Raw genomic sequence first — 17,749 nt, forward strand, 5'->3', positions numbered from 1 at the left:
ACATTGTCACTTGGAACAGTTGCACAAGAAAGCCTCAAGAAAGAAAAAAGAAAAAAAAATGTATATATATAAATCTGATCTGGGCCGCACACTAATCAAGACCTGCTGGACATTAACTGACCCACACATGAGCTGCTGGCTTTCCCAAAAAGTAAGACTAAAGACTATTAAATGATAACGGAGACAGAATGCTGCAAAGCGACAGCCACTCTCACTCCTCCACACCAGTGCAAAACGGAGCACCTGGACTGTGGCCAATAAAACTGGGAAACCGCTTCAAGCCTCAACCGAATGAGCCATCAAAGAATAAGCTTCAGCAACCGTCGACACGACGGCAGGTCACATCTTCTCTGCGAGAACTGAAAAACCGCCTCAAAATTCCTTGTTAAAGCAAAACAAATACAAGAGCTCAGCAACAAGAAATTATTGGACCAAAATCTGATCCTCCTATCAGAGACATTGACATGTGTCGGCGGTTGGAGTTTAAAGGCTAATCTTGCTGACCTGGTGTCTGACCTGAAGGGAGCCGTCACACGCGCCTACCAATGATGTACCCATCCGGGAAGACATTGTGTACGTGGTACCAGTTTTTTTTTCCAACAGATGGACCTCCCCTAAATAGATCCAGGACGAAGCTGTTGTCCTTTAACGTCCAGCACTCCTACATCCAGCTGTTCATTCCTCTCATATAGAAGTCAAAGCAAACAAGGCCAAGGTGGGAGAACGGGAAGAATGATCGAAGAATGTCTCCGGTCTCCAAAAACATTTTGTCACCATCTTCCTCTTTCTTCTCAAACTTAAACGGCTCTTTTGGTCTCAAGCACTTCACTGAGCTAGAAAATAAGAGAAAAGAGACAGTCCTTCTCAAAGACAGCTCACCCTAAAGCAGTAAACAACATCACATTCGATGTGGATACCAGAAAAGAAAAAAAAACATCTATTAGGGCATCTCTCAATGTAATTGTTGTATCCAGTACAGTTTAGTCTGAGTTCCTTGACACAGTTTTATAGGACACCTTGTTTCTTGTGATGACCCCCGTAGTTCAGTCCAAATTTTCTTCAGTTAAAGAAGGACAAAATATAGATATTGGTTTGGAGAGAGGCCAAAAAAATAATCTCATTTCAGGTTTGAGGAGATCTTTGATAACGATTTGACATTTTAACAATTAACTCCATTCAAGTATCCTGAGCCAAGGATGCCATTTCAGTACATTTGTGAAGTGCATATTCACACTTTTATTTCCACTGTCTCGCTTACTGTAATGGACTGTTGACAGGCTTTTTAAGAATCATGATATAACTGATTTAAATGTCACTTTTGTAGGAAATGATATCTAGGCACTGCGAAGTTAAGGTCAGATTGGAGACCAAATAATGGATACATTCTCATCCTCCTGTTAGAGAATTAGGTTCCATAGTATTAAAGTACTTTCCATCCACAGGTTAGTGAACTGAATCAATCTTACCTGAAAACTAGTGCAGTATTTCACACACAAAGAGTGAATGTTAACAACCTAGTGTCTACTAGCTTTAAAAAAAAAAAAGCACCTTTAAATCACAAAATGTAGCCAATTAGCCCTTTCTACTGTCAGAGAAGAAATATTATCATAGTAGATGATTACAACTAATTACATATTATCTATGAATCAGGCAATGATCAAAGATCAAATTAAGGTGACAAAGCATACAGGTTCCGACTTAATCAAGATGTGCATGTGACCAAAAAGCATTTTTTAGATACAGTGGGTACGGAAAGTATTCAGACCCCTTTACATTTTTCACTCTTTGTTTCATTGCAGCCATTTGCTAAAATCCAAAAAGTTAATTTTATTTCTCATTAATGTACACTCAGCACCCCATCTTGACAGAAAAAAATAGAAATGTAGAAATTTGTGCAAATGTATTAAAAAAGAAAAACTGAAATATCACATGGTCATAAGTATTCAGACCCTTTGCTGTGACACTCATATTTAACTCACATGCTGTCCATTTCTTCTGATCCTCCTTGAGATGGTTCTACTCCTTCATTGGAGTCCAGCTGTGTTTAATTAAACTGATTGGACTTGATTAGGAAAGGCACACACCTGTCTATATAAGACCTTACAGCTCACAGTGCATGTCAGAGCAAATGAGAATCATGAGGTTGAAGGAACTGTCCAAGGAGCTCAGAGACAGAATTGTGGCAAGGCACAGATCTGGCCAAGGTTACAAAATAATTTCTGCAGCACTCAAGGTTCCTAAGAGCACAGTGGCCTCCATAATCCTTAAATGGAAGAAGTTTGGGACGACCAGAACTCTTCCTAGACGGCGTCCAGCCAAACTGAACAATCGTGGGAGAAGAGCCTTGGTGAGAGAGGTAAAGAAGAACCCAAAGATCACTGTGGCTGAGCTCCAGAGATGCAGTAGGGAGATGGGAGAAAGTTCCACAAAGTCAACTATCATTGCAGCCCTCCACCAGTCGGGGCTTTATGGCAGAGTGGCCCGACGGAAGCCTCTCCTCAGTGCAAGACATATGAAAGCCCGCATAGAGTTTGCCAAAAAAAAACACATGAAGGACTCCCAGACTATGAGAAATAAGATTCTCTGGTCTGATGAGACCAAGATTGAACTTTTTGGCGGCCAAGTACAGCACTGCTCATCACCTGCCCAATACAATCCCAACAGTGAAACATGGTGGTGGCAGCATCATGCTATGGGGGTGTTTTTCAGCTGCAGGGACAGGACGACTGGTTGCAATTGAAGGAAAGATGAATGCGGCCAAGTACAGAGATATCCTGGAAGAAAACCTCTTCCAGAGTGCTCTGGACCTCAGACTGGGCCGAAGGTTCACCTTCCAACAAGACAATGACCCTAAGCACACAGCTAAAATAACAAAGGAGTGGCTTCGGAACAACTCTGTGACCATTCTTGACTGGCCCAGCCAGAGCCCTGACCTAAACCCAATTGAGCATCTCTGGAGAGACCTGAAAATGGCTGTCCACCAACGTTCACCATCCAACCTGACAGAACTGGAGAGGATCTGCAAGGAAGAATGGCAGAGGATCCCCAAATCAAGGTGTGAAAAGCTTGTTGCATCATTCCCAAGAAGACTCATGGCTCAAAAGGGTGCTTCTACTCAATACTGAGCAAAGGGTCTGAATACTTATGACCATGTGATATTTCAGTTTTTCTTTTTTAATAAATGTGTACAAATTTCTACATTTCTGTTTTTTTCTGTCAAGATGGGGTGCTGAGTGTACATTAATGAGAAATAAAATGAACTTTTTTGATTTCAGCAAATGGCTGCAATGAAACAAAGGAGTGAAAAATTTAAAGGGGTCTGAATACTTTCTGTACCCACTGTATATCTTATCCTTTGTCAATACAGCCAGAATACTGCAGTGAGTGTGTGCCACGTTGTGTCCATATTGATCATAAAGCCTTTTCACTGATTCGATGGCATTGTCGTTAGTGAAGTATGGCTCCCCATAGGGGAATTTAAGCATAGTGGATATTAAAGACTATTAAAAACTAAAACTATGGGGGAGGAGGGAAATTGGCCCTTTAAGCTTGTGAGAGGTAACATCTGTGTCATTTGGGTTTCCTCAAACTGAGGAACTGGAAACTGGCAAACATACTGTAGACGTAACAGCAATATGTTTCATATGACTCAAGCAAGAATCCTACAATGTGGAAAAGCAATCCACAGTGTACAGCGGAGTTCCTCTTTTATATTTCACTGATAGAATATCGATAAGTGTGCCACTGTACATGTCAGTGAAGCAACTGGGCTTAATGAACAAATTCTGAACAATTTTAGATGGCAAAAAACTGTGCCTTCAGCAAATTGTCATTAAACCAAAGCATGTGGCATATGGGAATAAAAAGACAATAAAGATGTAATCTGAAGAGTACTAATAAAGTGGAAGACAGCTTTTATCTGCGCTCTGTATCATCAAATAGTTGTTTTATTCAGTTTATCCAACTGGTTTTTAACAGTTGCTGAACGGAGCAGAGCTGCAGTTGGCAGGCTGAGTAGTAATCTATCACGGTCCAATCCATCTCTGCCAAAGAAATTGTCATAAATATCTTAAATTCTGTTTAGTATTCTTCAGAAAATCCTAGCAGCACATATTTTCCAAGACTGAACAGTGTTCTTGGAGAGTAAAAAAGAAAAGCATTTCTGTATTGTTTATCCCTTGACTTCTTTTCAGATGTACTTTCTACCGTCACATAAAACGACCTCGTTATTCAAACTGCTGTTCGATCCCAGCATCCCTGTTGTTGCAGTCTGCTAATCCAGTGAGTCAAACTGCTGATAGGGCAAGAGTAATCACCTCGCTCGACAAGCTACTCTATGTGACACCTCGAAAAGAAGGCCCGGGTACAGTGAGACAAATTAAAACCAACCAAGAATAGCAAGTTGGGACCAATTACCCCTCAAAGTTAGAACTTCACTCTGCAACGGTAGCCAAGATTATCGGCCCCTGAGATGTAGCACTTAATTTCAGAGTGGTCCAGCATATCCGATAAATTCAGGACTCCAAGCAGATGCTGAGCTGAGGTAGTCCGTGGGTCTTATCCAGGCTTCAGCTCTCCCCTGACAGTCTCCACCCACCCCTGGTATACTGCAGCATCCCATACATCACAGCAACAAATAGGGCATACATATGGCAAGTTAAAGAACAGAGAGGCTGGATCTATAAACGATCAATTTTGGGAATAGCTATCATGATATTGTCCATTACATCAAAGAAAAAATGGAAAGAGTCACAAAAAATAAATAAGACACAGGTACCTTTACAGGTATTTTGCACTGCAGATAGTTTGTCTGCCAACATGATGTCGACCTCATTAAAACTTTAATGTAATTACAGCGTTGACAATTTCAAAACCAGCATGTTTCCAGAAGGTCCAAAATGGAAAAGGCTAATGTTGCTTTGTGATGCATCACAGCTACCTCCAGGTAGCAAGGTTTACTCTCTCTGAGAGCTTTTTTTCCCTTCTCTTCAATAACTCTTGAAAGGAAATTACTTATAATCCTGGGAACAAAATACCACAAAGAAGTCAGTGGGACAACACAGAGAAAACAGAAAACCTCTGAGAACATGTTCCAGCGACAATTATTTCGATGAAACAACCTTTTCAAGGAACCAGAATAACTCAGCAACACAACTCAAAGATGTAGGCCAGATCCAACTTCTGCTCTCTATGTTTTTCCAGCTGTACTTATCTGCGTGTGTTGGTCAAACAAGATTTACAAGAGCGTCAGCAAATTATGTGAGGCCTACCACCGAGCCGACCCAGACTACTGAAGGGAGCCCATATTGAAAAACACGCTCAGATCAAAGCATTAACGGCTTCTATTCCTATCGTGCTGCGTTGACTAAGACCCAGCATTTGAATCAAAGTAGATATTGTCGTGAATCTAATTCGGAACGAACAATGAATTTGAAAAACAGTTAAGTTCAGGGAGAGGCAACCGCAGTTCGATATGATGAGACGCGATGAGCTAATTAGCACTTGTGTCCCATGCTGAGATGGAGGCGCTGTGGTTGTTTTGTTGAACAATTGTCAAGATTGCCTATTCTATCCTGTTCTCATTAATGAGATTGGGTTATTGTTGTTTTTTCCTCTGTGTGCGTCTGTGGAGCAGAAAGCAAAGTAACAGACAGCATCGGAGGCTTTTTATATGGGATATGTATGACAGGAAAAGAATTGCTGCATGTCATTTACATAACTTGTGGGATGTTTCTGCTACCTGTCAGTGGAGGAAATGACTATCATTCTCCGGTGATTTCACCTACGATGCTCCATCATGTACTTCCGAAGATGTAATACTATACCGGGTCTGAACCTCTCAAGCAGGGGTTTTGAACCGTGAATGGCCGAAGGGTAAATCAGTGGAGGAGAAATTACATTATGCTGAAAGATGCCAGCAGCAGAAAGAACGGGGAATAACACTGAGCAGAACAATCCCCACCGTTCTGCAGAACGAATAGAGTCTGCCGTGCTAAAGAGACATCTCATGGCAGCAATATCCCTCCCAGGAGCAACAATCATTGAATGGTGCTCAGCACACCACGACACACAAACAAAGAGCTTGCCGCTGATCACAGCTACAGCTACTCACACTGCATAGCTAAAGAGATGATTAATCTGCTTTGCTGAACGCCCTAGAAAAGCGTCCCCGTCTCCAGCCGCTTCAATCTGTTTGGGTGCAGAGACGATCTTCGATACAGGGCTTTTTGTTTGTTCGAGCACCTGCTCCCCAGCGCCACCCGCATCGTACAGTCCTGTCTCTGGCTTCCCACCGAGGCAGTTGTCCACAGCATACAGTAATTGCAGTGATCTGCCAAGTGATTAATTGCTTAATAATTGCTGAGGCTATTCTGTGTCGCACTGTGTCGCCGTGATTCGGCTCTGTTTTCTGTCAAGTCGACATTATTTAAACAGCAGTGTTACGAGACAAAGTTTTAAACAGAAAAACCAAAGATGCAAATGGAGATAAAAGCAAGAGGAAATGAAACAATGGATGATATAAATAAGAGATGCGCATCGCTTATTGCGAGAAACAGCAGTTCTGCCAAGATAAAGGCTTCAGTCTATTCTAAAAAATAAAAAAAAAACGACTTTCTCATTGTCAGGGATTCGGTATTCAGAAGACCTGCAAGTGTTAGCTTTAATTTTCATTTGAAGTGGAAATAAGGGGAAGCACTGCGGAACAAGACGTTTTGTTTTGATACAACAAAATGTTCTTAAATTGTTTTTGTTTTTATTATGAGTTTGAAGCAGCCACACACACAGCTCTCCAGTACATATTCGACTTGCTTTTTTCATTAAACCCAACATATTGATTCATATTGAAAAGTCCCCGCTTGCCAAACTACTATCCAGCCCTCCATCCGGTCTCTCCCCTGAAGGCTTTAATAGAGCTCTGTTCTTAACTGACACTTATCTTAAGGGTGAGGACAGTTCCCAGGATTCATTATGTCACTTTGAGTAGGGGCATATCCTTTAGCGGACTAATTACAATGCCCATCAAAGCGGTTACCCTATCAGAGCAAGCTTTGTACCTTAATGTCTACATGTCTGCCCGCAGACAAGGAGAGGACTACATGTTTGACCTTGACTTGTCAGATGTCATCTCTTTTGGCAGCTTTAGTTCTCCTTCCTACCTTTAATCCCAGACTTAGAATGACAGCAATGAGCTCTGTAAACCTTAGTATTCACTGTGGGTTTTTTTTTTTTTTTTTTTTTTTTAATGCGGTGTGTTAAGTCATGTCGGCAATATGAGGATGAATCAAAAATGCCCCGAACCCAAAAGCGGGGCTGATTATCAGGTAAGCTTTGTTAAAGAGTGTCATTTCGGCAGCCACACAGCAGATGATTCTTTCTCTGTAATTTTCGCTGTGCTTTTGACATTTTTGCATACCCCGAGAATAAATACATTTACAGAGCACGACAAATCAATAGCAATAAAATTAAAGGAGGTGATGTACAGTAGTGCATTTATCCCTCGCTTGAATAAAGGTAGTTAATCAGGGTCTGCTTGGCCTCTCAATGGTTTCATTTGGATGGGATTAAGCCGCACATTTCTGTCGGGCCCCGAGAGATTTAATCGGACAGAGTTCAACTACGGTGCCGGAACAAAATCAGACGATGACCAGCCTGGGATTACACTCGCAGATGTGAAAGAGTCTGATGTCAGGAGCAACCCACATTCTAGCTCTTTTTTTCTTTTTTTTTTAAATACAGATATAATCTATGCAGGAAAAGCCCTTTGACTGCATGCAGGAAAAATGCCACGATGATGCACAGGAACTCTATTACTCAGAGGAGCCTCTGAAATATGGATATGTGCCACAACTAATATGTGTTGCCAGGGTGTCTGTCGGTGCATGTGAACCGTTTGCCTCTCCAACAGCCTCCATCTGGACATTAGTGGATTACTAACATTAAAAGAAAAGTCCCCCCAAAAAAATGAGTCATAAACGTTATGACCACCCCACAGACAAAAATCACTAACTTTAAAAAAAAAAAAAAATCTGATTAATGTTCCTGATCCGATTGTGAAAATTCTACCTCTTGTGCTTGTCTTACAGTGTCGAGCTGGACTTTAAGATTCAGGAGGATAAGCTACAGCCCCTGATGAAGAGACTTTGCCCCCTGGACAGCCAGCAATGCCCCGCTCTGCCTTACTCCAATGAAGTGTTCACATCCACCCCGAAACGCAAGTCCAAGACGGAGTCCAAAAAGCATGCTCGTTGGAAACTCTGGTTCCTCTGAATAAAACATGAAGGCTTTGGAAACGGCCTTTTTATTGGGCACATTAATACCCCCGCTATTCTGAAAGCAGTTGAAGGAATATTCAGATGGGGTAATCAACCCATGAGAGTGGATGATGAGAGAAAGCAGTTGATTTAAGGCTCTGAACTGAGACTGCACTTCAGGTCAGCTGGGGGACAGCAGAGACAAAAAAAACAAAACAAAAAACATTTCAAATTCTGTCTAACCTTTTTCTGGTATGTTTGCTGGACAGGATCGACACGCACCTGCAAAAACTAGGTGAGCTTTGACCTACATTTTTGTACATATATATTTTTAATCCAAGTAAAAATGGACGTTATTTATGTACTGGGTAAATAAATGCACACACACACACACACACACACACACACACACACACACACACACACACACACACACACACACACACACACACACACACACACACACACATATTTTTGTTGCATCTTCCAATGAATGCAATGCACTTTTGGTCTTTTCCCCCATAGAGCATTTTTGCTTGGCAACAAGAGGAGGCGCCATGTGGAGGGTATTTTATGAGTGAAGCTATAATCTTTGAATGGACATCAGCCCCCACCTCCAGCAAAGCACAAACATTTGACTATTGAGAGGAACATGCGTAAAAGACTGAAACAGAGTACAGTACATGTCAGCGCTGTTCTTATAACACCCCCTACCCCCCCAACCCCCAGCCCCCTACTTTCCTCTCTACTTCCTCCATATCTGTAGCCATCCCACTCAGTCTATCTGTCTGACTGACCGTCTGCCTGCCTTTGCTAATGACCTGTTTCCTCTCCCTCTCTCCCTCTCTCCCTCTCTCTGTCCTTTTATCTCCCTGTCTTTCTTTCTAACGCTTTATTTAGCTCACTGTGTAACCAACCAACTAGCCAGCCAACTTTGCCTCAGTCATCCTGTCGTTCTTCTGTTCCCAAACTGACACATAATGTTCAGAATCTATATTTTGGATTACCTGCATCTTTTCAGCAAAGTACTGTGAATGACATTTTACAACGTATATGTTTGGGCCCCTCCTTTTGAAGCAGGTGCAACTGTTAAAATACAGAACAAGTATTCTTCAAGGTTTTTTTTTTTAACAACATACATAATGTTTTGACTACTTCTAAGGAGAGTATTTTCTATGATAACTTAAGCAGTGTTTGGTTTTTAAGTTACTTAATTTTGTTTTCATTTCATTTTGGATTTCCAACAAAAAGTAAAGGCTATTTTGACATTTCTCTCTGAGTCCGCTAAGAGTTTGCCTTGCCTCTCAGTCACTCAACGTGTCACAGTAAAGCTCTAATGTGAAGTCTTGAAACTGATCCACTTTTAAGTCCCTTGTTTCATGTCCAATTAGCGAACACTTAAAAGTGTTTTGTTACATTGACTTATCGTGCCATTCAACTGCAAATTTCATTTCGCAAAATAGAACAACTTTCTTTTTTTGTTCTTTTTTGTTGTTGTTGCAGGAAACAATTACAGAACACCAAACACGTTTCTACCAGGCCACACAAACAACCGTGCACTGAACTTGCAGCAAGAGCAGAAGGGCTATATACAGTGCTAAAGGAGTACGGTAGCAACCTCACAGCAGAAAAAGACGTGTAGCCACCAGCTTTGGTCAAGTACAAAAAACGACAAAGGTACAAAACACTGATGTAGCAATGATACTGAACTTGCACGCTGTTACAAAGCAGGTATTTACTGAATTCTTAAAGAGTCATTTTATAACAGCAGCTCTAATGTAGATTACGGTACTGTTAAATGTACAAGAAATGTCAGGAAGACACATACACATCGTTAGATTACATCTTCAGGTCACCAGTTTTCATGCAAAGATCTGTACCTTGAGAAAGTGCAATTTAGTGATTATGTGCAATATTATGCATTTTTCTACTGTTTCTACATCACAATTAAAACATTTTCAATTGAAGGTGATTCGGTGTGCTCTTATGTCTACTGAATGCTTAAGGCAATAGAGTTGCAATGTGGGAGAAGCTATTTTGGGAAGTGAAAACGCCTGAAGTAAAAGTCACATTCATTTTTTTCCCCATAGACTATATTAGGTAACCCACAGTTGAAGCACTTCCAAGGCTTCAATGGGCATGACATGATTCCGAATCATCAATTGAAATGATTGCTATAACCGAGTTAAAAAAAAAAAAAATATCTGGTTCTTTGATTTGAGGTAGACGTTTGTGTACATAAAGATTTTGGAGGAAAAGTAAACAAAAACTCAAATGTGCATTTTGTTCAAAATATCCAATCACACAGGTATCAATTCTGTCATGTGCGCCACTATCAACAGGCAAAAGCCATAAAAGATGATGCTGTCGAGAAAACTGTTTTTACAATGTGTTGCTGCGCTTTTACCTTTTCAGTTCAAGTTGGACACCTGTGGCCATGCACTTTGTTATTTTGAATTCTCTGTGACATAAATGACATAAACACGGTCATAACAAATATCTATATAACGAGGACGTCTTGTGTTGTCCCTGTTAAGCAACGTTGAGGATTTCATTGACGGAAGAATACTACAGAATGGAGAAAGACAGACATCCCCTTCCACTTCGCAACTGTGTGGCAGCAGGAAGCTTACGCCGTCACTGGGTGTCGTTACAGCCAGGGCTGCGTTGACCAGTGTCAAACGGTCCACATCTGAAGTCGTTTGTGCTTTAGTGCAGCAGAGTGTGACCATGATGAAGGCTCAGCAGCTGCGCAGTTGAGCTCCTTCTTCTCTCCTCTAATGTGATTAGTCTTCAATAGCAAGAGGACACACACAAAACCTTCAAGTCAAGTCCTGGAGGGCAGTTGTGGTTCCAGTCCATCAATCTGACCTGATCCCACATCCGTCCCTCTCCCCTGTCATGCCTACTGTGTCTGTCCACGTCATTCCCCTGAGCTGGTTACTTTTGCTTTTATTTTAAGAATGTCCTCTCTCATTTGAATTCCCATCGATTTTCCTTTTTGAATAGCCCATGGTTTCCTTGACATTTATCTCCCTCCCACTCCTTTTTGGCATTATTTGTAGCATTACAAAGTATATACATGACATTATATGGTGCGTTTTGGTTTTTTTTTTCAATATTAAAACAGGTCAAAGACAATATGGTCAGCCAGCCATTCTACTAATAACTGAAAAAAATGCAATTAAAAACATCTATCTAAAGAATAATATTAAGATTTTAAGGAGTACCAAAACATTTATAGCTTCAAATAAAACCAGAATAAATTAAATGCAACACTAAACGTGGTGCCTCTCTGTAGCATAGTCTGTAAAAGTGTTTGCGATCATATCACGTGATTATATAAAGTGTTGTGTCTCAGTAAAGTGCAGTTTAACTAATTGAGACCAAAAGTTGGCATTTTTGTTTAGGATAGCATATAAAAGTTTGGAATTTAGTATCTCATTTCAGCTTACCATCTCTATCTTTTATTTTAATCATGTATAACTTTTCTTTTCTTTTCTTTTTTTTTACTACTTTCACAAATTGGATTGCAAAGTATAACAGAAGATAACATTATGAAAAAAGTCTTTCCCCAAGAGTACCTATTGTTTATTCTACGGCTGAAAAGCAGTGATTCACTGCCCTCCCTGGAGCGTGACGTCATGGCGCACAGACCACACCCTTGAGTAAACGTTTAAATCACCGCAGCAAAACAAGGAGTTAAACCACTGGAGGTTGACCAAAAAAAAAATATATATATATCTATATATATAGATATATATATCTAACTGGTGTTAGATTGGTCTTCTGCATTTGTGTAAGGGTCATGGCTATTAAAGCTCATCCTAACATTTACCGAGCACTCTCATACAGCGATGTATTACGGTGCTCGGTGAATTGGCTTGAAATTGAATAACAGCAAATACAACTGTCTGATTTGAATAAAGCTGGAGATGTTTGGTGATACTTATTTTTTTTTATAAACCTTTAATATACACAATGAGCGTAGTGCATAAAAAATGTTTTGAATATTGTGCAGAATATGACACATATGGGAAATTTCATTTCAGTTCCTCTCGGTACCACCCGCTTCTCCAAAACAGTGCTCTTTGGGTGGTGTTACGAACACGCTTGAGGAAGCCCGTGATATTGGATCCACCGGTTTCCAGTGGTGTTCAGCACACCTCTGAGTGGGCGGCCCATGGACGGGGCATGGTTACCAGGCACAACGACGTACTTGGTCACAGTGTTTAAGTGAAAGCTCCGTAAATCCGCCAGCGCAGAGACACAGGAGTTGCGGGCTTGTCAGAGGTCAGAGCCAGAGCTGGACAGGACAAAGTCTCGCAGAGATGGACAGGCAGACGGAGTCTCTATCAGCTGACGGTGGGCAGGGGGCATGTAATCCTTCATGCGTGTCAGGAAGGCTCCTAGATAGGGCGAATCAAGGAAGAGGACAGAAAAGAGACCGAAAGAGTGAAGTTGACGGCCTTTGCTGGAAACATTTTCTGTCGGAGCGATCAGCTGCATGCACAAACAATGTGATTCACTCATGGCAATCATCTGGGCGGAGAGAGGGGGGTGGGAATCAAAGGTCGAATGAAAAACCACCTTTACCTGCCTCATCTTCATGCACGATGCACAGCAGAGCATCAAAGCACTGAATGGTTGAACTCTGGGCTGCACTTCCACCTGATAACACAATTGGCTCATTGCTCACACCTTCATACGACAGCCCCTTCGGAAGGATAGGGTTGTCTCACCACCTAAAACAATTCAAACAAGTGTTAAAAAAAAACCCAGAAAAAAACATTCTTTTATAGACGCAGATGTGATCAGAAGACCGAGGGAACATTTTACATGTTAACCATTCAAATGTACAATTCAGTAATACAAAATAAGTACAATTGAAGAACAGAAGCAGAGGGTAATTTTGATTCCTTTTAATGAAAAAAAAAGTGCACCGGATGAGAGAAATATTGAAGGCATTAATAAAGTCAGTATGCTGGACATTGTGATAGCTCTAAAACTCCCCCTGAGATAACAATTGTCAATGTTCCATTAAAGGCAGTCGGTTCTACATGATCTGGAAAGAGGACGAATTAAGCTTTTGTAATTACCTTGAATTTTACCAGCCTTCATAAAAGGCACAACGTGAATATTGATTAAATTCATGCTGAGCTAGATTTTGTTCAAACTCGCTGTGCATGAGTTTAGAAGTTTCCTTCATCTTGTTCAAAGACTGCGTTATTTTGACGAGACCTTTCTTCATGCCAGTGAGGTCCGAGATTTTTATGGCATGCATCACCTCCAGGGCGCCCTGGTTTGAGTTGAACATTTTAAATCCATCACAAAGCGACCAACAGGCAGAGGCACACGCGGTATGTGGGTGGAACACAAAAAAAAAAAGGGGGACAGATGGACAGACAGCATCAGGGCTGAGGTTCAGAAAGATTTGACATGAAAAAGAGGAGGACGAACAGCAGCCAGTACAAACCGTTATGCCTGAACTGGCAGACCATCTCGACCAGCAATGATGCAATTAAAAAAAAAAACCGGCAACTCTGACCACCAGGGAAGGAAAATATCAAGTCCATGTTCCTATTTTTAAATAAATGTGAAAATCTATTAGCAGAACATCACATGAGTATCCGACCCCCCCCCCCAAAAAAAAAAAAAGAAATCACGTGAAAGTGCAGAGCGACTCACTTCTTTTCCTTCCACTTTCCCAATGTCCATATCCCTGAAAGAAAATGAAAGAGTGACAATTGTTATCAGTGGCGAAAGAATCACCGAGATGTTTTATTCTAATGTTACTCTTAAATTAAGGAGGCTGTGTGGACTAAAGATATTAAATTTAGACATTAAATAAGATGGAAGAAAAACATCCCTCACCCTGTGGGATCCCTTAACTTCCAGTTGGCTAAAACTGAATGTGCATATGTCAGAATGGGTGGAAGCCCGAGCTTGCGAGATATCAGCCAATAAGGCCTAGCCAGGGCTTTTGAGAGAATCTGTCAAACAACAGTAACATTTCAATCTAGTAGTGCCGCTAGTAGTGGATTTTTTTTTTTTTTTTTTTTTTATGTAAACAGAATGTCTCTAAGGATTGCAGAGACTGCCTGTTGGATGCTCCACCACTTTGATCCAGACTGAAATATCTTGACAACTTGAAGTGCCATTCCCAGAGGATGAATCCTATTGACTCTGATGAGTCCCCTGACTTTTCCTCAGTCAGTACTAGCTGGTCAAGGTTTTCTCTTTATCTGTGAAATATCTCACCTGCTACTACAAAATGTTGTTACCAGACATTCATGGTTCCCATACAATGTACCCTACTGACTCTAGGGATCCCCCTTCGGTTCCACCTATTGGATGGAATGACAAAAAAAAAACATGTCTCCTTCAAAATCAATTGTACTTACTCTACATTAATGCTCTTTGTGACCTTTAATCTAATCACCGTCATCAGATCAAAATATAAATTACATATGTGCAAAATGTATGACATTTCCATCAACTCTACTTTATGTTTGGTACTACCTTCAGCAACCGAGCATTTACCTCAAAGCGATCCCACACCTACGCACAGCCTCACAGAGCTGCTAGCATTGGATGTAGATATGTGGATGTGTATGTCACACTGCCAAGGGGACCTCACACTGAAATATATCATTTTGATTATCCGTCATTTCAATGCAGTAGTGTTTTACCTGAGCGGGTGCATGCTGCCCCCCCCCCCCCTTGCCACACATATCCCATGCTGACGAATCCCGATGCGAGGTGAGCCAGCCTGAGCTCCCGATGGTTACTCAGGACAAGACCAGCATCTGAATTTAGATCAGCTGTTCTGTTTGAACGTTTGCCTTTTTCAGGAACAGTGAACGTCATCGAGGCTCTCACAAATGAAACTGTCTGTCCACATTTACGTGTACGGGTTCTCAATCCTGATTGCTTTTAGCATTTACATTAGGAAGGCGTTGCTGATTGTTACCTTATGAACCAGATCGTGTAGTTTAAGTGACTTTTATCAGATGTGTGAGATTATTTGCCAGGTCCAGCCACACCCGATAATAGTCTGGAAGGTGAGTCTGGAAGAAAATAGGAATAAAAATGACTTGCTCATTGATTTTTGATTGTTATTTTGCGTTAGAGTGTAATCAGTAACATCATCAGCTCATGTTTGCTATGGTGCCTGACCTGCATCTCAGGGAATGACTGGTGCTATCAATCAGAGACGGAAAGCAATTTACAAGTGCAGGCAGTAAAAAATGGAAAAAAGAAAATCAGCCAAACCGAAAACAGGGAATACCCAGAAAGGAGGAAAGAAATGTAGGCTATGGTTAATGCAATATTTAATTTAAAATATTCTATTAGTATCAACGAAAACATTTAAAAATCAATCGTAGCTATCAAATTTGAGCCCTTGTGTAAAAATATTTCTGTCAAATGACTCCTAATACAAATTAATACAAATGAGTAAAATTATTTCTTAGCACTGGACAGTCGGCTGACCCAGTCATGTGAATGGCTCAATAGATAGTTGAAGAGGCAGGCTTGTCAACAGATCAATAACCACTTATTAACATGACTCAAAAACAAGCATAATTATCTGTTTTATCCCAGAGGGACTGTGTGCTGCTCACCAAACACTTAAAAAGGCAATAAATAATGAGAAAATAGTCTTCAAGGGTAAACAGAAATATCTCTGCCTGTACAGTGTACACGGTATTGTTAATGTCATAACATCTTGCAGCCTTGTTTCAGCTCAATTTTGACTGATATGGCAGAAAATAAGGTGCAGACAGGGAATATGTTGTATGAGAAAAGACAAAAAAAAAAAAAAAGAAACTTACCAGTGGCTTTTCAAGGAGAAATCCAAGCTCTTCAGAAGTATCAAATGCGTAAAAGTCTGCCTGCAGTGTTTTTCTGCTGTTACTCTCCATATGCTCTACCCGGTACTCCAATGCAGTAGTTTGGCTTTGAAAGTGAAATCACTCTGTGCGTCTGACACACAGACATCAATTGTTAAACTTTATCTGAGCCTGCTTCCACCTCCTTTGTCACATCCCTTTTTATTGCGCGCTATGTACAGCAGAGCCAATCAGATTTCTTGTACTGTAATGGCAGGACTTCAGAAAGCGAAGCTAAAACTCCCCCATGTTATACAGTTTTCAGTATAAAAGATATCTTCCCATTTTTGGCAGCTGATAAAAGAAACTGAAAACAATACCAGCCGCCAAAAAAACAGAAAATACTGTATCAAAATTGTAATGGCACACATTCTTTAAAACAAATCAGTAAAGCATCAGGTTTATTAGACTCAACCTTTCAAGTCGTCATTATATGTCAGGCGGATATTGAGGCAAACGCGGAAAGTAATAATACAAACAACAGCTGTGAGTTTTAGAGAAAACATACAGAGGAATTGCTGGAAAAAAATAAAACGTTTACGTTGATTCCTCAGCACTGAAAACCATTTGGACTCTAAAATGTGTTATTTAATATCAGAAGAAAAGGTCTTTTGTGGATAAAGTACTGAGTTATGCCTCTGTGAGCAGGTAATCACATTTATATTGTAAAAAAAAACAACCAAAAAAACCAATACGTATCACATCAACTAAGTTTACAAATATTTGAGTTAGTCATTGACCTAATATTCAGATTTGCATTATCCTCATTCTTCTAAAAGTCCACAATAAGATGGAGAGCCACAGTCAAAAGGACCAAACTCAGACATATTATTTTTATTTATTTATTTATTTTTTTTAAACTTAACCTGAATACCTCAAAGAGTAAAAAAAAAAAAAAAAAAAAAAAAAAAAAAAAACATCCTTCCATCTCATTAAATGAGGATGGAGTGTGTCCAAAAATCTACCTTCATCTATTCTGCCTTTTCTGAGTGAAGCTCTGGTGGGTGACAACTGACACAACGGCGGGAGTTGGTTTGAGAAAAGCGTCTCTGGCGAGGTCACGTCTTATCCTCAGCAAAACGGCAACAAACTGTGATAGGAATGCAAATGGATGGTGTCAACAACATAAGTGGGACAGCAAAACTGTTTCACAGTATGTCTTCCAGGCAAGATCGTGTTCGGTGAGACAAATCGTGTGATTGTGTTTTGTTTAATGCATTTCAATTTGTTCTTGCATTCCTACAAGTGCAAAAAAAATAAAATATTTTGGTATAAAAGGTGTATTTTATTTATAATGCGGGTTCAGTTTGAATTTAGCTAAATGTTCTGTTGCAATTAACTGAATCAACTTCAGATGTAATTAGGGTATTGTAGGTTTGGGAATTATACAAATTTTATTAAAATGATTTTTTTTTGTGTATTTTTGGGACTTTAACAGTTAGTATAGTAATACATTTATATTAAGGGTGCTTCTTTCATGTCCAATATTGCAATATTTCTGGGTCAAGCGTTCAGGTTTTTCCTTTTCTATTGTCACTGGTCTGTGGTACATATAGGGAATTTGTTTTTGTCTTGAACAGCCAAATCCGATTTGACTGACTGAAT

The 17,749-nt window shown here is 40.3% G+C and overlaps 1 protein-coding gene and 1 pseudogene across 4 annotated transcripts in view; one reads left to right on the forward strand and one right to left on the reverse strand.

Moving 5' to 3' along the window:
- Positions 1–12,191, forward strand: part of insyn2ab (inhibitory synaptic factor 2Ab) — a 28,503-nt gene extending 16,312 nt beyond the window's left edge. For 2 of the 4 annotated variants that reach the window (XM_069692823.1, XM_069692824.1), the window contains one exon: positions 8,085–8,548. In XM_069692823.1, coding sequence (XP_069548924.1) covers positions 8,085–8,268 — 184 coding nt within the window. In that variant the 3' untranslated portion in view covers positions 8,269–8,548. Of the gene's footprint in view, positions 1–8,084; positions 8,549–8,777 lie in introns of those variants that run through there. The other 2 variants (XR_011310675.1, XR_011310676.1) reach the window with 2 other exon arrangements.
- LOC138617657 (indoleamine 2,3-dioxygenase 2-like) lies at positions 12,188–16,219 on the reverse strand (annotated as a pseudogene).
- Between the last annotated feature and the right edge of the window lie 1,530 nt (positions 16,220–17,749).

Source organism: Brachyistius frenatus, unplaced genomic scaffold (assembly GCF_029030835.1).
Source record: "Brachyistius frenatus isolate BFR_SWC_R1_liver_20210118 unplaced genomic scaffold, ASM2903083v1 Contig_13, whole genome shotgun sequence".
Taxonomy (NCBI): Eukaryota; Metazoa; Chordata; class Actinopteri; family Embiotocidae; genus Brachyistius; species Brachyistius frenatus.